Here is a 24,018-nt window from a genome sequence, read left to right as displayed (position 1 = left end):
TGTGTCTGTGTCTGTGTCTGTGTGCACGTGTGCTTGTGTGTGTGTACAGTATGCACGTTTCTGTGAGCGTGTAAGTGAATTGATGCTGTGTTGTGTGTGTAGTGGGGGAAAGTTTGTAGTTTCGGGGTTCAAACTCACAACAGGGCCGGGGATTCCTCGCAGACCCTCCGGACCGGGCTTCCCTGCGGGACCCTGGGGTCCGACCGGGCCGGTTTTACCTGGTGGTCCCTCGGCGCCGGACTCACCCTGTGGGTGGTTACACAAGAAGCATTGTGAAGAAAAACAATAGCAAAAATGCTACCTAATTCTTTTTCTTTCTTTCTTTCTTTCTTTCTTTCTTTCTTTCTTTCTTTCTTTCTTTTTTTCTTTCTTTCTTTCTTTCTTTCTTTCTTTCTATCCATCCATCCAATATCTATCTATCTATCTATCTATCTATCTATCTATCAGCATACTATTGTGGATTACTTTTAGTTTTAAATGATGCTGAGATAGTATGCAGGATCTCAGCTGGGTAAATGGGAACGAGCAAACGAGTGTGAGTTTTCATCCTTTTGTTGGTATGGAGCTTCAACACAGGCATGGATGACTATAACTGCTGCTACAACCTGCTGGCTTTCCATTTTAACTTCATGAGATATTAATTTCGTATAGATACTCAGAAATGCATCAACATGATAAAGGATTAGACAGAGCCCATGCAAATAAGATATCAAGTTTGAGCTACAGACTCACTTTAGAGAGCTCAGAACTACTATTGAATTTAATCTGATGCTGCTCAAGTACTTTTGGCATTCTGAAATAGTGACATGTAGGGGAGGGGGGGAAACTAAACTAAAAGAACAATTTATGGCAGGCAGTTTGTCATTGTGTCACTTCATATCCATAACAACAAGAGTTCAGGGCCAAAATGTTAAAAAAAAAGGGGGGGGGGCGAGCTGTACAATGTGTTATATTGTAATTTATTATTCTGCTTATCTTTCGGCTGACTGCACTGCTAGGCTGGAATAATACTCCTTACGGTGGTAACATTTCAAAATCAATTGCGCTTGTGATTAAAAGGCCATAAATAAATGTGAATATGAAGTCCAGTGCCTTTCAGACTTCCAAGCACTGCTTCAAGGCCGTTTTGACGGTTTCAAGAACAGGACAAACATCTGAATGTGACCTTTCATTAATGGTGTTCACCTTACAAATTAGAATATATAAAAGACGGCAGTGTATGGGCAAAGTTTTACATCCTTTTATAAGGTGAAACCCATGTAATCGACAATAATTATCATTCTGGTTTGTGTAAATGACAAAGGAGGCAAATCTCATTGTAGCTGATCAGATTTATATACTCCATCCCATGATATTTGACACAAAGCAACAGAACTTGAAGCCTAAACCAACAACGTAGTTTAGTCCTACTCAAATAGGCCGCGTCCATTAATGTTCATCTGATGGGCGGTGGAGAAGTCTCCTGTGTTTAGTGCTTTTAATTGAAAGAGAGAGAGAGGGGGGAGGGCAGGGGAGGGGGCAGGGGAGGGACTTGCTGAGACGGCTCTCCTGTGCTGCAGGGGATGAATTGATTGTGTTACCTTGGCGCCCTTCTCTCCTTGCCTGCCCTCTGTACCGGCGGCCCCCGGAGGTCCCTGGGGGAGAATGACAGGACAGAAGTCAGTGGGGCAATTTGTAAATGTGACATGAGTCCAGTTGACATGAACCAGATGTCAACATACTATTAAATATGCATGTCTGGCCTCATTAGTAGTTCAATTATAATCTAGCATCTCTCATCCTGTAGAAAAGCTTCACTCTTGAACAAAGAAATATAACGAGCACTGAAGTTGGCAGCTTGTCTTCGTGGCCTCTTGGCATATCCGTATATTTTCATCAGAATTCATACGGAACAAACCCAGCAAACATTTACCCTAACCCTAACCCTAACCCAGAAAACCCTAACCCAAACCCAGCAAACATTTACCCTAACCCTAACCCAGCAAACATTTACCCTAACCCTAACCCAGCAAAACATTTACCCTAACCCTAACCCAGCAAAACATTTACCCTAACCCTAACCCAGCAAAACATTTACCCTAACCCTAACCCAGCAAAACATTTACCCTAACCCTAACCCAGCAAAACATTTACCCTAACCCTAACCCAGCAAAACATTTACCCTAACCCTAACCCAGCAAAACATTTACCCTAACCCTAACCCAGCAAAACATTTACCCTAACCCTAACCCAGCAAAACATTTACCCTAACCCTAACCCAGCAAAACATTTACCCTAACCCTAACCCAGCAAAACATTTACCCTAACCCTAACCCAGCAAAACATTTACCCTAACCCTAACCCAGCAAAACATTTACCCTAACCCTAACCCAGCAAAACATTTACCCTAACCCTAACCCAGCAAACGCTAACCCAAACCCAGCAAACATTTACCCTAACCTTAACCCAGCAAACATTTACCCTAACCTTAACCCAGCAAACATTTACCCTAACCCTAACCCAGCAAACATTTACCCTAACCCTAACCCAGCAAAACATTTACCCTAACCCTAACCCAGCAAAACATTTACCCTAACCCTAACCCAGCAAACGCTAACCCAAACCCAGCAAACATTTACCCTAACCTTAACCCAGCAAACATTTACCCTAACCTTAACCCAGCAAACATTTACCCTAACCTTAACCCAGCAAACATTTACCCTAACCTTAACCCAGCAAACATTTACCCTAACCTTAACCCAGCAAACATTTACCCTAACCTTAACCCAGCAAACATTTACCCTAACCTTAACCCAGCAAACATTTACCCTAACCTTAACCCAGCAAACATTTACCCTAACCTTAACCCAGCAAACATTTACCCTAACCTTAACCCAGCAAACATTTACCCTAACCTTAACCCAGCAAACATTTACCCTAACCTTAACCCAGCAAACATTTACCCTAACCCTAACCCTAACCCTAACCTTAACCCAGCAAACATTTACCCTAACCTTAACCCAGCAAACATTTACCCTAACCCTAACCCTAACCCTAACCCTAACCCAGCAAACATTTACCCTAACCTTAACCCAGCAAACATTTACCCTAACCTTAACCCAGCAAACACTTATCCTAATCCTAACCCAGCAAAACATTTGGCTGATGGTGATGTCAGCCCCAAACTAGCACCAAATTTGCACACTGATGTAAAAATCCCTATTAACAACAGCTGTGGAAACGGTGCCAGCTGATATCAGAGAGACAGATACTTCCTGATTCCACTAAATGATGCAAGGAGCAGCTACGGACGACTCCAGACGGCCTCTCGGCTTTCGTTCCGCTGCTGTGGGTTGCCGGGCTTGGCCTGGGCCCACGTATCCACATCTATTCAGCAGTGAAATGCATGCTGGGACATCTTGCTTGGCAAATCCTCTCTGAGTGCCGGCCCTGAAACAGGCTTGATAAGCAACTCGTCCTTGAGAGTCCACTACCACCTCCTTACCCAGGCTACCACCTCCTTACCCAGGCTACCACCTCCTCGGTTGTGTGGAGTTTGTTTCTTGGCCACACATACTGTACATATGAAGATGGGGACACACGGTAAAACACACACGCGGCCGCTCCAATCACACTGAGGTTTGGCAGGTCGTCTTTTCTCCCCGGTCGTGATCCCAGGTCGGAAGCCCCGCCTTCTCCTTCAAAACCACTCCCCCTCCAAACTGGGCTCCCTCTGACCCGGCCGGCTCCAGCCCGTGTGCCTACAGTACACTGAGCCCATAAAGCCAGCTCTCCTCTCTGTCTTTGACCTGAAGAGGACGGCTCTCGATGAGCACAATGGGCCACTTCTGTCAAAGAGTCAATGTGTGAGTACTGTAAGATCCTTGTGTCTGCTTGCTACACAGCATCAGGCCTATCTAACGGAGGTTATTACTGTGATTCTGGGCTTCGGTGAGAGAAATCATTCCCAGTTAGTGGGAAATTCAGCTTTCTCAGAGAATCAAAGTTGAACAAATACAATATAAAGAACGAATCAGCAGCTATGCTGAATTGACTCGGTTACAACTGTGGGCAGAGCTACAGAGAGAGATTTAAAGATCGTTTCAAGTTGCTGTGGAGAGAAACTCTAAGGAGGCAGGTAGGAATGAGGTATTCCAGGGAGCAGCCTGTCTGTCGGGGAGGTGCAGGCATCATCTCAGGTCCCCCCTTTTTGTGTGGAAGCCATTAAAGACGTGCGTGTGATAAAATAACCTTAATCCCCAGGCCGTTTAGGTACTGTGTAGCTGCCATGCTAAATACCCACAATGTCAATTTCATCAGGCGTGTTAGAAAAGCAATCAGCCTCCCTGGGTTTAAAAATGCATGACATGCATTTTCCCGGCGGACCGAGACGCGGAGTCGCCCTTTGAAAATGCAGCCAGTCGCTCGAGACCGGGACTTTGTTTCCTTCCTTTGAAATACAAGAGACTAGGGTCTCTGATATTACCCTCAGATATATCCAACGTACAGATTTCCGCGGCTCTCACATTTAAACACTGCAAATACTGAATGGAGCAAGTTGGAATGAATGAAGGCGAAATTAACTTTTAATGTGGTCAAATCTTCTCTGTTTTACCTTAAATTAGACGTATAACCCTAACCCTATGTACAGATCATAGGGATGCACAATCGGCAATCATATTGGTATCGGCCGATGTCTGTCATTTTTTTATATATCGGTATCAGTCATCTGATGAGCAAAATAACAACAATGGTAATATCGGTATCGGCCAAAATCTTCATATGAGAGAAAACAATGCTGTAAATCTATCATTACTTTTTTTTTCAAATTCAGTGTCTACGCATGTGTTTTTCAGCATGGACAAAATGTGATTATCATATAAACTTGTTTTTATACAGATCATATCAACATCTTAATATCTGTTATTGGCCATGACAGCAATGTTATTATTGGTTATTATGTATCGGCCAAGATTTTCATATCGGTGCATCCCTAATAGTTCCTATGGTAACAGGTGTCCAGTCTAGCAAAGGATGAGAGCTGTCGATGGAGACACTAATGACAATACGTTTCGGGATCAGGGTGGGGGGTCTTGCCCTGACAATAACAGCACCCCTCTCCCCCTCTTGTCCTCTAACAACTTTTCCACATCCTTTGTTGTGCCTTTGTTGTTGTTTAGCTGTCAGTTGAGCGGCAGCTAATCAATAACGTGTCAGAATCACTGCATCTCTCTTCCTGCCGCCACAAGCAAGCAGGTAAATCAGTTTGGAGCCCATAGCTTTTTTTTTTTCAAGATTTTCACATCCCGATGTGTGCTTCTCGGTACGCTCAGAGGCTTTTCTTTACGCTTGGTGACAGCTTGGCACCTTGACCCCTTAAATCTGCCGCTTTGTTTTCCCCACTCCGCTATTAATGAAAATGAATCTCTCCTGTGCCGCTGCCAAGACGCGGCTGTTGAGTAGGGGCTGTCGCAGCTGCTCTGTCGGCTAAGCATACACACTCCCTTCCTATAGCCTCATAGATTATGGTCTAAAACAGTCATTCATACACACTCCCTTCCTATAGCCTCATAGATTATGGTCTAAAACAGTCATTCATACACACTCCCTTCCTATAGCCTCGTAGATTATGGTCTAAAACAGTCATTCATACACACTCCCTTCCTATAGCCTCATAGATTATGGTCTAAAACAGTCATTCATACACACTCCCTTCCTATAGCCTCATAGATTATGGTCTAAAACAGTCATTCATACACACTCCCTTCCTATAGCCTCGTAGATTATGGTCTAAAACAGTCATTCATACACACTCCCTTCCTATAGCCTCGTAGATTATGGTCTAAAACAGTCATTCATACACACTCCCTTCCTATAGCCTCGTAGATTATGGTCTAAAACAGTCATTCATACACACTCCCTTCCTATAGCCTCATAGATTATGGTCTAAAACAGTCATTCATACACACTCCCTTCCTATAGCCTCATAGATTATGGTCTAAAGCAGTCATTCATACACACTCCCTTCCTATAGCCTCGTAGATTATGGTCTAAAACAGTCATTCATACACACTCCCTTCCTATAGCCTCGTAGATTATGGTCTAAAACAGTCATTCATACACACTCCCTTCCTATAGCCTCGTAGATTATGGTCTAAAACAGTCATTCATACACACTCCCTTCCTATAGCCTCATAGATTATGGTCTAAAACAGTCATTCATACACACTCCCTTCCTATAGCCTCATAGATTATGGTCTAAAGCAGTCATTCATACACACTCCCTTCCTATAGCCTCATAGATTATGGTCTAAAACAGTCATTCATACACACTCCCTTCCTATAGCCTCGTAGATTATGGTCTAAAACAGTCATTCATACACACTCCCTTCCTATAGCCTCGTAGATTATGGTCTAAAACAGTCATTCATACACACTCCCTTCCTATAGCCTCATAGATTATGGTCTAAAGCAGTCATTCATACACACTCCCTTCCTATAGCCTCGTAGATTATGGTCTAAAACAGTCATTCATACACACTCCCTTCCTATAGCCTCGTAGATTATGGTCTAAAACAGTCATTCATACACACTCCCTTCCTATAGCCTCGTAGATTATGGTCTAAAACAGTTATTCATACACACTCCCTTCCTATAGCCTCATAGATTATGGTCTAAAACAGTCATTCATACACACTCCCTTCCTATAGCCTCATAGATTATGGTCTAAAACAGTCATTCATACACACTCCCTTCCTATAGCCTCGTAGATTATGGTCTAAAGCAGTCATTCATACACACTCCCTTCCTATAGCCTCATAGATTATGGTCTAAAGCAGTCATTCATACACACTCCCTTCCTATAGCCTCGTAGATTATGGTCTAAAACAGTTATTCATACACACTCCCTTCCTATAGCCTCATAGATTATGGTCTAAAACAGTCATTCATACACACTCCCTTCCTATAGCCTCGTAGATTATGGTCTAAAACAGTCATTCATACACACTCCCTTCCTATAGCCTCATAGATTATGGTCTAAAGCAGTCATTCATACACACTCCCTTCCTATAGCCTCGTAGATTATGGTCTAAAACAGTCATTCATACACACTCCCTTCCTATAGCCTCATAGATTATGGTCTAAAACAGTCATTCATACACACTCCCTTCCTATAGCCTTGTAGATTATGGCCTAAAACAGTCATTCATACACACTCCCTTCCTATAGCCTCATAGATTATGGTCTAAAACAGTCATTCATACACACTCCCTTCCTATAGCCTCGTAGATTATGGTCTAAAACAGTCATTCATACACACTCCCTTCCTATAGCCTCATAGATTATGGTCTAAAACAGTCATTCATACACACTCCCTTCCTATAGCCTCATAGATTATGGTCTAAAACAGTCATTCATACACACTCCCTTCCTATAGCCTCATAGATTATGGTCTAAAACAGTCATTCATACACACTCCCTTCCTATAGCCTCATAGATTATGGTCTAAAACAGTCATTCATACACACTCCCTTCCTATAGCCTCGTAGATTATGGTCTAAAACAGTCATTCATACACACTCCCTTCCTATAGCCTCATAGATTATGGTCTAAAACAGTCATTCATACACACTCCCTTCCTATAGCCTTGTAGATTATGGTCTAAAGCAGTCATTCATACACACTCCCTTCCTATAGCCTCATAGATTATGGTCTAAAACAGTCATTCATACACACTCCCTTCCTATAGCCTCATAGATTATGGTCTAAAACAGTCATTCATACACACTCCCTTCCTATAGCCTCGTAGATTATGGTCTAAAACAGTCATTCATACACACTCCCTTCCTATAGCCTCGTAGATTATGGTCTAAAACAGTCATTCATACACACTCCCTTCCTATAGCCTCGTAGATTATGGTCTAAAACAGTCATTCATACACACTCCCTTCCTATAGCCTCATAGATTATGGTCTAAAACAGTCATTCATACACACTCCCTTCCTATAGCCTCGTAGATTATGGTCTAAAACAGTCATTCATACACACTCCCTTCCTATAGCCTCGTAGATTATGGTCTAAAGCAGTCATTCATACACACTCCCTTCCTATAGCCTCGTAGATTATGGTCTAAAACAGTCATTCATACACACTCCCTTCCTATAGCCTCATAGATTATGGTCTAAAACAGTCATTCATACACACTCCCTTCCTATAGCCTCGTAGATTATGGTCTAAAACAGTCATTCATACACACTCCCTTCCTATAGCCTCGTAGATTATGGTCTAAAACAGTCATTCATACACACTCCCTTCCTATAGCCTCATAGATTATGGTCTAAAACAGTCATTCATACACACTCCCTTCCTATAGCCTCGTAGATTATGGTCTAAAACAGTCATTCATACACACTCCCTTCCTATAGCCTCGTAGATTATGGTCTAAAACAGTCATTCATACACACTCCCTTCCTATAGCCTCATAGATTATGGTCTAAAACAGTCATTCATACACACTCCCTTCCTATAGCCTCGTAGATTATGGTCTAAAACAGTCATTCATACACACTCCCTTCCTATAGCCTCGTAGATTATGGTCTAAAACAGTCATTCATACACACTCCCTTCCTATAGCCTCATAGATTATGGTCTAAAACAGTCATTCATACACACTCCCTTCCTATAGCCTCATAGATTATGGTCTAAAACAGTCATTCATACACACTCCCTTCCTATAGCCTCGTAGATTATGGTCTAAAACAGTCATTCATACACACTCCCTTCCTATAGCCTCATAGATTATGGTCTAAAACAGTCATTCATACACACTCCCTTCCTATAGCCTCATAGATTATGGTCTAAAACAGTCATTCATACACACTCCCTTCCTATAGCCTCATAGATTATGGTCTAAAACAGTCATTCATACACACTCCCTTCCTATAGCCTCATAGATTATGGTCTAAAACAGTCATTCATACACACTCCCTTCCTATAGCCTCATAGATTATGGTCTAAAACAGTCATTCATACACACTCCCTTCCTATAGCCTCGTAGATTATGGTCTAAAACAGTCATTCATACACACTCCCTTCCTATAGCCTCGTAGATTATGGTCTAAAACAGTCATTCATACACACTCCCTTCCTATAGCCTCATAGATTATGGTCTAAAACAGTCATTCATACACACTCCCTTCCTATAGCCTCGTAGATTATGGTCTAAAACAGTCATTCATACACACTCCCTTCCTATAGCCTCGTAGATTATGGTCTAAAACAGTCATTCATACACACTCCCTTCCTATAGCCTCGTAGATTATGGTCTAAAACAGTCATTCATACACACTCCCTTCCTATAGCCTCGTAGATTATGGTCTAAAGCAGTCATTCATACACACTCCCTTCCTATAGCCTCATAGATTATGGTCTAAAACAGTCATTCATACACACTCCCTTCCTATAGCCTCGTAGATTATGGTCTAAAGCAGTCATTCATACACACTCCCTTCCTATAGCCTCGTAGATTATGGTCTAAAACAGTCATTCATACACACTCCCTTCCTATAGCCTCATAGATTATGGTCTAAAACAGTCATTCATACACACTCCCTTCCTATAGCCTCATAGATTATGGTCTAAAACAGTCATTCATACACACTCCCTTCCTATACTGCCCTGCAAAGCTAAAAGGGGGTAACTCAATTTTTGTCAAAAATGAGTTTTTGTCATTTTTGGAACATTGAAGATCTGCTTTATCATGTGGAAAAATATCTTGAGTCACTTGTGTTGTTTTTTGGAGAAAATAGGGGGTCATATTTACAGTAACTTCCAAAAGCCCTAGAAAAGCCAGGCAAGACTGAGGTAACATCAGTTACGGTTGTTTGGTTTGGTTTGACTGCACTCTGAATGCTCTGCCCTGCAACGCAAAAAGGGGGTAACTCACCAGAATGCTCAGGTTGAGTTGAGGTATGAGTTACATTACTGGGCAGGCCTAATGTCATGATTGTGACATCGGACCAATACCACCCCCACCCACACAGACACCCATCCACCCACACAGACACCCATCCACCCACATTTTTAGAATTTAATACATAGAATTGGGAACGTTACATTCAATTTCATTCAGACTGCCTGTCACTTCCGCGGTGTCAGCCATGTTGACGAGTGAAAAGAACTACAAAGACCATGTACCCACTACTTGCCCAGATGAGCCTAAGCCTGCCTAAGGCTGCCGCTGATTCGTCGAGCCGGCCATGGTTCGGCCAATCATCTTAACTGCCTGTGCATGACAAGATGGATTACGTCGAGAGAATCTCTTTTGATCTCGCAAGGTTATCCATCTTGCAAGCAAGGTTACCACTGAGCTACCAGCTCATACAACATTAACCCCGAGGTGCCGCTCATATAAAATTAACCCCAGAGGTGCCAGCTCATACGGCATTATCCCCCGAGGTGCCAGCTCATACAACATTAACACCCGAGGTGGCGCTCATATGAAATTAACCCCCGAGGCGCCAACACACAGACACACAACGGGCCAACAAGAGTCCCACCAAACTAGGCTTGAAGGATGTCTAGTGGCCTGATAATCTAGTTATATTATATTTATACGTATATTTTAAAGTCCCTGGAAACCAGAAATATTTTTTTATTATTTAGCATTTTGAGTTCATCACATCACAGGAACCTATGTTAATAAGCCACCAGCCAAATTTGAACGATGATGAACGTCGCAAATTGCTCCCGATGGCTGTGCCAGCACCCTGCGTGGCAGCTTGCCGCCTTCGGTGTGTGAATGGGTGAATGTAGGCACATTGTGAAGCGCTTTGGATAAAAGCACTATATAAATGCAGTCCATTTACCAGTCCATATGGTCTAAAGCAGTCATTCATACACAGTCCCTTCCTATAGTCTCGTAGATTATGGTCTAAAGCAGTCATTCTCAATCTTTTTCACATCAACAACCTGTCATTTAGCCCACATTAGAGGCACAGACCCTCATTTGATGAGATCTGAAAATATTGTTATTGTCAGATATGATTTTGTCCAGAATTCCATGACTTAGGTACTAATTGTCTTAACTTCTTGTGAATGAAATAATGGTGAAATTTAACAATTCATCAATTTCCTGGGGACCCGTTACAACCCCCTCAAGGACCCCTGGTGTTCCCTGGACCACAGATTGAGAAGCACTGGTCTAAAGCCTCGGTCGAGGAGAGCTCTCATATCAGAACAGAGCCACTCTTGTACTGTTTCAACATCAACAAAGAAGAATATTAAGTATTCAGCAGATAGGAATGACTTAAATAATGTGACGTTTGAAGAAAACTTGATGACCAATGTGAAATGAAAATCTAAGGCAAATTGTGAAGCGGCCGCACGCTGATCTGCACCATCTTCCATGACCAGCGTAGGCGTACATGTGACGAATACAACGGGGAAAATAAAGAAAACTAGACTTACTCTCTTGCCAGGTGGTCCAGGTGGGCCGGCCTCCCCTGATGGCCCCGGCGGCCCCTGAAAACAACAAAAAAGGAGATGTACAATACAATACAATACAATACAATACAATACAATACAATACAATACAATACTTTGCATTAACAAAGATATGTGATGATATGAATCTTAACGAGGATGCAGCTTGCCCCTCATTATCCCCATGAAAAAGGACAATAGTGCAACATGCGCGTTGACATTTAGACAGACATTCAAACAGAAGAAAAAAGTTAAAACAAGTGCAATGAGTCTGAAATGCTGCATACATCCGAGACAGTTCCCTCCAATTATCCCCCAGTTAATTGCGGGCAATCAAACCCATTTTTCAACATTTGCATAGGCAAATATTTGATGATATTAAAAAGACAAAGCAGAGAATCTCATTTGAGTGGAAGGGAATTTGCATGGTTATTCAGCTGTGTGATGGGTTTAGTGCATTGAAACACTCAAATACTAATCATAGAGTAGGATATGTTTTTTTCTTCTTTCAAACTTTTGCCGAACTTCACAGAGAAACTTCTTCACAGACTTCTTCTCTGCAGAGAGTCTCCGGCAAAAAGCAATCAGTGTACGCAATCAAAAGAAAACTCCACTCTAATATATCCACTCCAAATATATTACATGCAGGAAATAAATAACTTGCTCTGTTTTGCTTTGGCGCCGATAAAAACTAATTTACATTCATAACTGCTAAATAGCACTGTAGGGCCAGCGCAGTGCAGTCTGGCTATTGCTAATCACCCTTTATGAATCTGAAAAGTGGATAAGTTCATTCACCAAACACCCAAGTGTGTGAGGTAAATATCATGATTTAATATGTTGCAGTGTAAATTATTTACTCTGTAGATATAAGGTTTTACTCGGAGGAAAAATTATGTGATGGGCAATTATACTTAGAAAAGTTAATTTGAACAAGGGCACATTAACGGTGATGGTGGAACCAATTACATCACCGTACGAAGAACCCCTCAAGTGAGCTGTATATACTGTATGATATACTGTAAACTCATATGGTCTATTGAACTCACCGCCTGACCGGATTCACCATCCTCTCCCTTCTCTCCTGCTCCTCCATCAGTACCCTGTACAGGAGAGATATGCATGTCCGATTATTGAAACATCTTTACTATAACCACCATAGCACCCAATTGCTAATTTCTGTACACTATTTGGCGGGTGATGTTGCTCAAAGACGTCATACTTACAGCGACGCCGGCCTCTCCAGGGGGACCGGGGTCTCCAGGAAATCCAACGGGTCCCTTATAGAGAGAAGAAATGCATCAGAACCTCCTTGGGTATGGATACAGGTATTATGGATATAGTTAGTCATTTAGACAGTGACTTAGTCCTTGTGTGCCTGGTTGCAACCACTGCAAGGGAATTTTGTCGTCTTGATGATGTTACGAATCTATCAGCACTCACTGCGGCTCATTAGCATATTGGAATAAAATATAATCTCCCTCAATAAAAAGGCTTTTTAGGGCTTAAATATGTTGGAGGATAAAACTGCCAGCCTCCAAGCTGACAGGGGCCATGGCATTTCTTCTAAAGCCGTGCTTTTTGAGCAGGTGTGACTGATTGCCTTACGGCTGACTTACGGGGTTGCCCTTGGGGCCGTCGTCTCCAGGGGGGCCTTTGGCACCGGCGGGTCCGGCAGCTCCGGGGGGGCCACCCTCTCCCTTCTCTCCTCTCTCACCTTTAGGTCCCTGTGGAGAGGGGGGGGGGGGGGGGGGGGCATTCAATACATCAGTACGGCAGTTAACCTTTTTTTCCCCATCTTGTATTTTTCCCTAGGGAGTCGACGAGGGCTCAAACGAAACAAATTGGATGCAAAGCTGTTCTCGGTGTGCGTAATAGAGGACAGCTTAAGGTGAAAGAAGACATCTGAGAAATCTAAATGTGCTTTTCATCTCTCTGACTTCCTAGATACTATTGTTTTTAAGCATAGATATACACAGTATCATTAGTCAAATTAATTGTGATACGTTGCAATAACAAATGAGACAATTGGAAGCATCTATCTCACACTAGTGGTATTGTTAGTGTTCTGTGTTTCTCCAAATTAAGACCGCATTTCCCATAAGCCCTGTTGTTTTCTGTCCCCTCCCCCTCCCTGAAGAGGGTAAACATGTTGGAAGTGATTTCTCCTCTTATCATCTTCCATTGCCAGAAACTCTGAAAGCTTTAGCTTTGTTAAAAAACAGTGCCCCCCTCTTCATGCTTTTGTGCCATTAAACAATCCCCTAACCTTGTGAGGCAGCTGGATTCGCGCGAGATCATGAGATCACGATCACACAACAAATCCATCTTGCTACGTTCCAATCTACAGGTATTGGTTTGAATCGGAACCACCAGTGGTTCAGACCAATAAGCATCCTACGAGGCAGCTACGGGCGGGCTTTGGTATGACGCCAGTGAGCGAGCCTGTAATATACGTGATAGACAGATGGTTCATCCAATCACGCGCCAGGTTTTGAAAGTGCCTGCCCGATTAAATGGTTTCCGAGCAACTCATTCCCAGATGGTTATGTGAAAACAAACCATCTGGGAGTGGCAGGTTAGCAATCTCCCTTCGTGCTGTAAATCAATCAAAATGCAGTGTAGAGACCGCTAGAGGCTGACAATCTTATCAGCGATGCTCTTGTTTGCTCACAGTAATTATGCATAATGAATGAGTCAGTGATGTTAAAATGCCACACAAGGCACCGTTAAATGCTAAACGTAACATTTAAATGTTAAAACAGCAATCTGAGAGGCAGTGGGCCCTTGCCTGGGACCTTTTGCTGCAGACAGATTTGGGGATGCTAAACGACATGGAACAAGCATGGACATGGAGACATTGTGCCTCTGCCACGTGTCCCAAAGGAGATAGGCCATCTTTCCAATCTGTCGTTGGAGCTCCAATAATGACAAATAAGGCAGTGGAGCTAATAGAGACATCAATGATGTGTGATGCCGGTGAAAGCTTTAAAAAAGAATAGCTCATCAAATTGCTATACGTCTCTGTCTGGGGCTGACACGAGCAAGCATATGGATATGGTAAATTAATATGCAATCAATCAAAATCAAAATCACTAGCTGTGTCGATGTTTGGAGTTAAAATGTTATACTGACAGTAGAACAATCCAAAAAGTCCCTGAGTCACACTGTAGCTACCAGTGTTGTAGTCGCGTTGAGTCAGACTGGGACACTGAAGACTCATTTTCAGGACTCGTCACTCAACTTGGACTTGAGCACTGATGACTCGGACTTGGCCTTAGACTCTAGCATTCATGCATTTGGACTCAGAAGTTGTAGACGAGGACTCGGACTTGTTAATTGATAAAGATTGTTTTTGTTTTTGCTACTTTTTTTGGTAATAGGCCCTAACAAGTTGGCATGACATATTGTTAGCTATATTAATACCGTGAAACTATTCAATGGCAGGGCAGGCACGTGTGTTGCACCTGCACGTGGATTCAAGCTCATGTTCAGCAACTCCAAACTCGGACTTGGACTCGGACTCAGGTAATGGGAACTCGACTTGGACTCCGGACTCTTCTTTGGTGACTTGGACTCGGACTCGAGAATCGAGTTGGACTTGAGATATAGTGACTTAACTACAACACTGGTAGCTAGCCTACCGGAAATAGGACAAATGACAGCTAAAAGCCCTGCTCAGATGAGCGGGTGGCTGGGGTTGTGAAGGAAGCTAACTGGGTTGACGGCGGCTGCAGTCGTTGTTTGGGACAGAAGCAGCAGGCGTATCCTCCTGGTAATTAAGTCTTAAGAGTCTGGGAAGGCACTCAATTTAGCAGGCGGTGTGGACATGGGGCGCTAGGCAGAGAGCCATGCTGAGGCAAACTAGCATCCTGGACGTGAGGGGCAATTAGATTGACTTTGATGAATACTGATGATGACTAAACAATTAGATTGACTTTGATGAATACTGATGATGACTAAACAATTAGATTGACTTTGATGAATACTGATGATGACTAAACAATTAGATTGACTTTGATGAATACTGATGATGACTAAACAATTAGATTGACTTTGATGAATACTGATGATGACTAAACAATTAGATTGACTTTGATGAATACTGATGATGACTAAACAATTAGATTGACTTTGATGAATACTGATGATGACTAAACAATTAGATTGACTTTGATGAATACTGATGATGACTAAACAATTAGATTGACTTTGATGAATACTGATGATGACTAAACAATTAGATTGACTTTGATGAATACTGATGATGACTAAACAATGTCACCCAGACAAAATGTTCTTGTTAAAGGAGAATGTTTTCCTAGGATGAGCCCGAGAAATATTTAGCCACACATTGTTTACATTTTCATCAGGTGATACAGCAATTCATGCTAGATATTTGTACAATACATATGAAATGTACACATGGGCAGTGTATGTATGGGAAGTAGACACGCAAACATGTAAAAACACATACACATACACAAACAAATACTGCAACACAGATTTAGCTAGATACATTAAGCAAGCAAAAAAAGCACAGGGATGCTAACTTACTCCAGTTCCAGGCTCTCCGGGTGATCCTGGGTTGCCAGCTTCACCTTGCTCGCCCTGTGATGAGAGAGATGTTGTGTGTGGACGGGTAAACCTTCTCCAAAAAGCACTCTAACAAAATAGCCATTTTATCAGTTATCAGTACATCTCAATAACAGCAGGTAGCTTGACACTATCTTCAGAAGCTGAATGATAAACTTCAAATAATAATGCCGCCCCCCCATAATAGGCAAATAACCATAGATAAATTATTTCTTGGAATACATTTTAAATAACTGCTTTTAGCTCAGCTGATACCAAGTTGAACTGTTGAACATTGCTGATGATTTACATATTAATTTCATACTGATGAGCAGTGTTGGGAGTAACTAGTTATTTACTGGTTACTGTAATTTAACTACTTTTTGCAGTAACTAGTAATCTAGCTAATTACTTTTTTTTTTTTTTTTACTTTTTTTTTTAATTTAGTAACTCAACTACAATTACTGAAATTTAAACAGGCCAGTTACTAGTTACTTTAGGATGTGAAAATAGTGGACAACTTCAGAGGATTATCCGGTTTATGATCATCAGACCAAGTCTGGGGAGAGATGCCGCCTCCCTGCCCGGCAGAAAATGCTTCATGCACCACAGCTGGAGCCAGAGCCCCAGAGCCTAATGACCTTGATTAGGCTATAAGCCTCAGAGGCTAATGACCTTGAGTAGGCTATAAGCCTCAGAGGCTAATGACCTTGAGTAGGCTATAAGCCCCAGAGCCTAATGACCTTGAGTAGGCTATAAGCCTCAGAGGCTAATGACCTTGAGTAGGCTATAAGCCTCAGAGGCTAATGACCTTGAGTAGGCTATAAGCCTCAGAGCCTAATGACCTTGAGTAGGCTATAAGCAGAGGCTAATGACCTTGAGTAGGCTATAAGCCCCAGAGCCTAATGACCTTGAGTAGGCTATAAGCCTCAGAGGCTAATGACCTTGAGTAGGCTATAAGCAGAGGCTAATGACCTTGAGTAGGCTATAAGCCCCAGAGACGAATTACCTTGAATAGGCTATAAGCAGAGGCTAATGACTTTGAATAGGCTATAAGCCCCAGAGACTAATGACCTTGAGTAGGCTATAAGCCACAAAGGCTAATGACCTTGAGTAGGCTATAAGCCCACAGAGACTAATGACCTTGAGTAGGCTATAAGCAGAGGCTAATGACCTTGAGTAGGCTATAAGCCCCAGAGCCTAATGACCTTGAGTAGGCTATAAGCCTCAGAGGCTAATGACCTTGAGTAGGCTATAAGCAGAGGCTAATGACCTTGAGTAGGCTATAAGCCCCAGAGACGAATTACCTTGAATAGGCTATAAGCAGAGGCTAATGACTTTGAATAGGCTATAAGCCCCAGAGACTAATGACCTTGAGTAGGCTATAAGCCACAAAGGCTAATGACCTTGAGTAGGCTATAAGCCCACAGAGACTAATGACCTTGAGTAGGCTATAAGCCTCCCCAATAAGCAAATGTTCAAGTATCCCATGCAGGTCCAATGATAGAAAAAATGGGACAGTATGTCTTGTCCCACACTGTGCCACAGTAACACTAAAATGTGTGCATTAATAAGACAATCGCAGCAGACTTTTAAAAGTAATGCAAAAGTTACTTTATCTAGTAATTCATTTTATTATGCAGTAATTTTAAAATAATTCAATTACTTTTTGAGAGAAGTAAATAACTGTAACTAATTACTGATTTTCAGTAACTAGCCCAACACTGATGATAAGTCAGACTCATGATTTATTTGGCAAGTTTCTTAAAGTCTACTTTAAGTTTCTTAAAGTCTGAAGGTCTATCATTTTAGTTGATTGGTGCTATTACCAAAGGCGTAGAGCCACTGTATCCTGAGTGCCCTCTCAAAGCACTGCAAGCCCTCTCTGTTGACTGCTGACTCTCCAGAGTCATTTCAGCATTAAGTATTTATAGTGCAGCCGTCTGCCATTGGCAGTAAAACGGAAGAATCTAATTGGAAGTGTAGTAAAATAGACATTAATAGTGTCTAAGCACTAACTCAGACAAAAAAGCTGGGCGCAGGAAATGAACAGACTCCTGGTGATATTGGAGGGGCGGGGAGTTGGGGGTGGGCCAACAGTATTTCAGTCCTGCATGGCCCCGGGGTGCCGCGCTCTGATTCTTACCTTCTCGCCTACAGATCCCATGCCGCCCACACCGCCCGGAGGACCTTGTGCACCCTGCAAAAACACAAGAGATGAGTCATGGTCTAGGGGAGGTGAGTGAAGCTATAGGTGAGGTGAAGCCGTTGAGGATGGAACAATTATTTTTTCCACCTCCCCATACAGTTAACATGTGCAATACAATGCAACTCATGCATATCATGTTAATATTCTGATATTTCCCTTGTTTCTCGTGTATATATTTTGTTAAATTTGCAAACTTTTGCTAACTGTACTTTTGCCAACTTTGTACTAGTACCTGTCACTTTGCCTTGCTAACTTTGTTCTTTGCCAAACTTGGCTGTAAATACTGTTCATATATTGTTGTAAATTTAATCGTGTTTACTGTGTTGTCTATGTATCTTATGTAACTTGTGCACCACATCAATTTCCTTGTATGTGCAAACATACTTTAACCGAATAAAATAATTCTGATTCTAATTCTGATGTGCACATTTGTTATCGACGGGCGGTACGCACATCAGCTCCACTGGGACCCTGTGGACCTCTGGGACCGGGGGGACCAGGAGGGCCCTGTAGAGAGGGGAAACAGGAAAGTAGAGGGTCAGACAGGAAATAACTCACAATGCAAAACCTTTTTGCTAAAATGTATGAAAGAATTGAGAGCGCTATCAAAAAGCAACTACGCCTCTTACCATAGGGCCCACATCGCCATTCTCTCCCTTCTCGCCTGGAGGTCCGGGAAGACCCTAAGGACAAGACAGACGAATAAACAATGATATCATCTGTGAAGAAAGTAATTGTGTTACAAGCACAAGGTGCTGTTGCATGAATAAGCAATGCCGTTCTGAATGATTTAAATTTGTTTGTGCTGGAAACTGTACTTGCAACAGCTGTTCCTGCTTAAGATTTAATTGGCTAACACACTTGCTCAAGGTTGAAGACATTTTAACTGTGGTGTGTTGATAGAGTTGTCTGTTTAATGATAGATTGCTGAAAGGGGAGAAAGGTATTGTCAAGACTGCTATTGCAAAAATAAAACAGTAACAGTCAACCTTGGGTGGATAGATGAGGCCAATGCGGAAGTGCCAACAACTGCTGTTCCTCGAATGGCTACTTGAGACTGGCTCCAAAATCGAGACAGTTCACATTCACCCTAGCCAGCCTCCCCTCCCTAGGAGGGAGGCTGGCCTCCCCTCTGGCCTCTGGAGGCTGGCCTCCCCTCCTTAGGAGGGAGGCTGGCGCCGCAGGTCTCCATAACTGGGATAAACCCTCCCCTGCTCTACTCTGCTCTCCCATTGGAGCGACTGTTTCAGTCGCTGCCGGATGTCCGCTCCCGGCTTATTACAACCTCTGTCATTGGCTCCGACCATGTCAATCAGAGCGGCTTCCGCTCCCTCCTCCGTGTGTGTCGCTGTAAAATTTAGTGCCCTGCCGCCTCAGTGAAAACAACAACGCTAACTAGCTAGCAAGCTAACGGCAGAAACCTACACGCTAGCTCGTTGCTACATGCTGAAAACGGCAAGTTGGATTGTTGGAAACTATTTTTCCAAGGACACTGCCGCTAAGCAGTATATATATATATATATATATATACTGTATATATATATACATAAAGCAGTTGCCAGACTCACGGTAGGGAGGGAGGGGAGGCTGGCCAGCGAGACTACATTCACCCCAATGTTAAAATGCCCAACAGCATATAGAATATGTTTACAGCCTGGTTCAAAAAACGGTTTTGGTCTCTATAGCTAATTTCACCTTTCTTTCTTCTTTTTTTTGCGATTAATATTTGTATTAAGTTTTCAGGTAAAGTATAAGCAGACATAAAACAAGAAGAAGAGGACAGTGTATGCAGTAGGCTACACCTTGAAACAAAGACATGATCAGAAACCCCCCCACCAAAGATCACTTACAAGCAACATACAAATACAACATTAAACATAAAGAGGCCATGTTGTGATTGAACCCAAATGAGCACCTGCATGACTACACGCATGTATGTGTGTATGTGGACGAGAGCTGAGCCATAGGTTCATCTTTACGGGCCATTGATATAGGGCATAAATCTTTTCCAATTTTGAGTGATACTGTTCTAACCTGCCCAACATACAGTATAAGGATAACCATTCATAGGCTGCCACCCTGGCCAGCAGAATATGCCATATATTTATAATTTCACCTTTCATAACAACTGCACACAGGGGGTGAATTTTTATATAACTCACCCGTTTGGAGTAAAATAGATGATTAAAAGGATTATGTTTGGGCGTGATTGACAGGTGTGATCACGCAGCTCCCCGATCACAGACCAATAGCAGGCGGAGCTGCGGCTCTGTGGGAAAACCCTGGTCTCACGAGAGCTGCGCAAGAACCAAGATGGCGATGGCCAATATGCCAAACTAGAGGCTTCAAAACAGGAGTCTACATCCATATTTTTTATACCATCTATCTATGGTCATCTCCTATAGACTAATGCAGTTCACTTTGGCTGGGCTTCCTTGGTGCTCTGTTTGGCCTTGATGAGGATGCTGAGGTCCAACTTGGTGATTCACACATTTAAGCTTACTCTACTGCTGCAACCCCTTATGGTAAGTCTCTGCAGACATAAACATCGCCGATAAAACAGCGTGCGACTGTCCAGTAAACGTCTACTCAAAATGCTTGAGTGTGAGCGCAACAGGTGATTTACAGTACGTTTTTGTTTAAGCCTGAGATTGTTATTATTCTGCAATCACCAGCTCTGGGGTGATGGACCTGTCACTCGCAGGTTAAAACGGTGCAATCGCTCATCGCAAAGACACACAATCTATCTATCTATCCGTCAAAGGGGGCACAGCGAAGTATATTATTTCAACTTCCCTCGTGGTCTTTCACTGGAACGGGGGAAGACGTGTGGGGAGAAATATGCGAGCTGTCACTCCTTTTTCAGTTCACTTCCCCTATCTCTGTTTTCAAAAAGAGCTTAAGGTGGCAGCTTGCTGCTAAAATATATGTAAACCTACCATAAATGGCTGGGGACTTCTAAACTAATTACTTTGAAATTAATACAATGTTTACTGTTATCTCATCTTAGGACCATTTAGTAGTACTTTTTAGGGTTAGTAGTATTATAGGTGTCTTTGGTTAGTCTTAGGTGTCTTGTAATCTTAGGTTAGTTTTAGGCGTTTTGTTGGTTGTAAATGTTACTGTATAATACATGCACTTTAAATCTAGATGTGGTCGTAATATTTTAAATGTTAATTTATTACGGCAGCCAATTTGCACCAGAACACTCACCACATATCAACTCTCACAGTGGAGAGTTGAGGACTGAATGTGACAATTAGATATCGAGGGACGATTCGGTGGTCATGATGGAAGGAAGGCCTGTGTGGGCATTTAGCCAGTGCACCGGGGTTACACCCCCCAGGGCACCCATGTTACACCCCCCAGGGCACCCGGGTTACAGCCCTACTCTTGTGAAGAGTGCCGATGGGATCTTTAATGACCACCGAGAGTCAGGACCTCGGTTTAACGTCTCATCCGAAGGACGGTGCTCACTCACAGGACCCTGCCTCTGCCATGGGGCATTGGGGAGATTATTCATGAGACCAGAGGGAAGAGCACCTCCTACTGGTTCTCCAACACCACTTCCAGCACCATGGTCTCCCATACAACGACTGACCACAGTCAGCCCTGCTTAGCTTTCTCCAGCAAGCCAGTGATGTAACACAGCTGGAGCCACAGTGCAAGCAAATGTATTTATATGTATTTGCTTAGTGTCCGAGCCCCTATTCTCAAGCTCCAGATAGCTTATCAGGGTGTCCCATATCACATCATCTATTCTGAAGCTCCAGATAGCTTATCAGGGTGTCCCATATCACATCATCTCCATTATGTCTCATAGATTGTACTTGTATTTTGTGAATAAACTGAACTGAACTGTAGCTGGCGTCTTCGGTCAGAAGGTGCAGAGGCACATCCAGCTTACCCCTGTGCATATGTTAAATGAGCCCAGCGGTCAAGCCCTCATACATGCATTTGTTCCCTGACATTTCTACCATTAATTGCCACAGTTAAATGGCTGTACTATACGGTGGTTAAATGTGTGTGTGTGTGTGTGTGTGTGTGTGTGTGTGTGTGTGTGTGTGTGTGTGTGTGTGTGTTTGTTCTTGGCACAATGGCAGTTTGTCATTAGTGTTAAGGTGTAGGGTGAGTGAAGGAGGAGATCAAAGAACTTTTCATTCCTATTTTCCTCAAATACCCACACGCCCCAGGGAGGAGGCAGACTCTTTGCAGACTCCACGTGTGTGCGCTTGTGTGAGTGCGTGAGCATACGAGAGGCTGTGTGTGCATGCTGATTCCTCTCCGTGATGAGAAATCTCATCAATGCAGAGGTTTAGTCTACTCGGAGATCGTTAGCGGCGCTGCTAATTATGCAGAGTGGTGAATGCACTCGATGAGGAACCGACTGTTGGAGCAGGTCAGTCCACGCAATTAATGGAATCGCGACGGGAAGTGAATTACACCCAATTAAAAGTCCATTGAATACAATGGCGTGGAGATGGGATAGTAACTTGGAACGATGAGCAGTACTCTACGTAATTTCATCTAAAGACAATACTGACCCCAATCTCTGCAGTCAACTCTTAACAGGTTTAGCTTAAGGGGTTGTTTTATGTTTACTCAAAATGCGCTTTACGCCGAAGAGGCGTGGTGCAGTGCCCGAATAGGCCAGAATGGGCGTTTCGGCCTTAAATACCGGCCTAATGCTATCTTCCCCCCTGGCGTTAATTTAGCGCTTAGCGCTTTTCAAAACCAGGCCTTATTCAGTGAGCCGGGGACAGGATAGTGAATGGAGAATAGAATATAGAATAAAATAGTTTAGAATACAATAGAATATAAGATTGGAAGATTACAGCATGCAGTGGCAACCCTTCTCAGGCTTTGGGTGAAGCTGTAATGCACAGTTGATTTATTTAGTTTAGGCTATCATAATAATCCCCATATATCCAGACACACAGCAGCAGAGTTGCTACTGTCTTTGATCTTTTTCAAATGGGATAGCTGTCTAACTACACATTATTTGATGTATAAAAAAAAAAAAATTCGTTTCGGAACATTTTGATTAGCAATAATAATAAACAAACAAACAAATAATAAAATTAACAAAAAATATTACTAATATTCCTAATTAATATTTATTATTATTTAATTGACATTATAGGCATGTCTATCGTTTTATGTGAGAGAAAGGGAGAGAGAGAGAGAGAGAGAGAGAGAAAGAGAGAGAAACTGGAGAAACGTTTGTATAGCGTATGTTCATCAAACCCCACTCTTCCAGCTATTCATTACAGAATTGTCTGTTGTATTTATTTTTTCTGTGTGCAAAGCATAGTAGTTTGAATTATTTCCAAATGTTTCCCCCCGTCTGTGGCAGCGGAGCTGTCCGAGGAGCTGAACAAGCCACAGCGCATAGATGTCGGCTTGTAGTAAGGGCAGCCTATGGTAGAGCAGTGGTAATCTATTGCAATTTCCAATGACACCTTTGTTATTATAAAATCCAACAAGCTGCCCTGTTTTTTTCTGCCATATTGATCACACTGCGCCAGCTGCCGCTAATCTGGCTTTTAAAGGGGATAAAATAAGCCACTCTGATTGATTGATTGATTGATTGATTGATTGATTGTTTGATTACTGAAGATTTTATTGAGAATGAACATATTTGTCAGAGCCTGTGGGCAGGGGGGGGAAAGCATATATAGGCAAAATAAAATACACTCAATAATCCCAATTATAAAATTAGTTAGAATCAAAGTAAATAATAAAATCCAGTAAATAAAATAGAATAAAAT

The 24,018-nt window shown here is 42.5% G+C and overlaps 1 protein-coding gene across 4 annotated transcripts in view; it reads right to left on the bottom strand.

Annotated features, from left to right (window-relative positions):
• col11a1a (collagen, type XI, alpha 1a) overlaps nt 1–24,018 on the bottom strand; it is a 178,239-nt gene that overhangs the window by 9,940 nt on the left and 144,281 nt on the right. For all 4 annotated transcript variants that reach the window (XM_083631995.1, XM_083631997.1, XM_083631996.1 and 1 more), the window contains 10 exons: nt 18,877–18,930; nt 18,701–18,754; nt 18,185–18,238; nt 16,021–16,074; nt 13,083–13,190; nt 12,690–12,743; nt 12,513–12,566; nt 11,449–11,502; nt 1,581–1,634; nt 139–246 (listed from right to left, as the gene is read on the bottom strand). In XM_083631995.1, coding sequence (XP_083488121.1) covers nt 139–246; nt 1,581–1,634; nt 11,449–11,502; nt 12,513–12,566; nt 12,690–12,743; nt 13,083–13,190; nt 16,021–16,074; nt 18,185–18,238; nt 18,701–18,754; nt 18,877–18,930 — 648 coding nt within the window. The remainder of the gene's footprint in view (nt 1–138; nt 247–1,580; nt 1,635–11,448; nt 11,503–12,512; nt 12,567–12,689; nt 12,744–13,082; nt 13,191–16,020; nt 16,075–18,184; nt 18,239–18,700; nt 18,755–18,876; nt 18,931–24,018) is intronic.

The sequence above is a fragment of the Poromitra crassiceps genome (assembly GCF_964638095.1).
Source record: "Poromitra crassiceps genome assembly, chromosome: 2".
Lineage (NCBI taxonomy): Eukaryota > Metazoa > Chordata > Actinopteri > Beryciformes > Melamphaidae > Poromitra > Poromitra crassiceps.
This window is presented reverse-complemented; position numbering and strand designations above follow the sequence as displayed.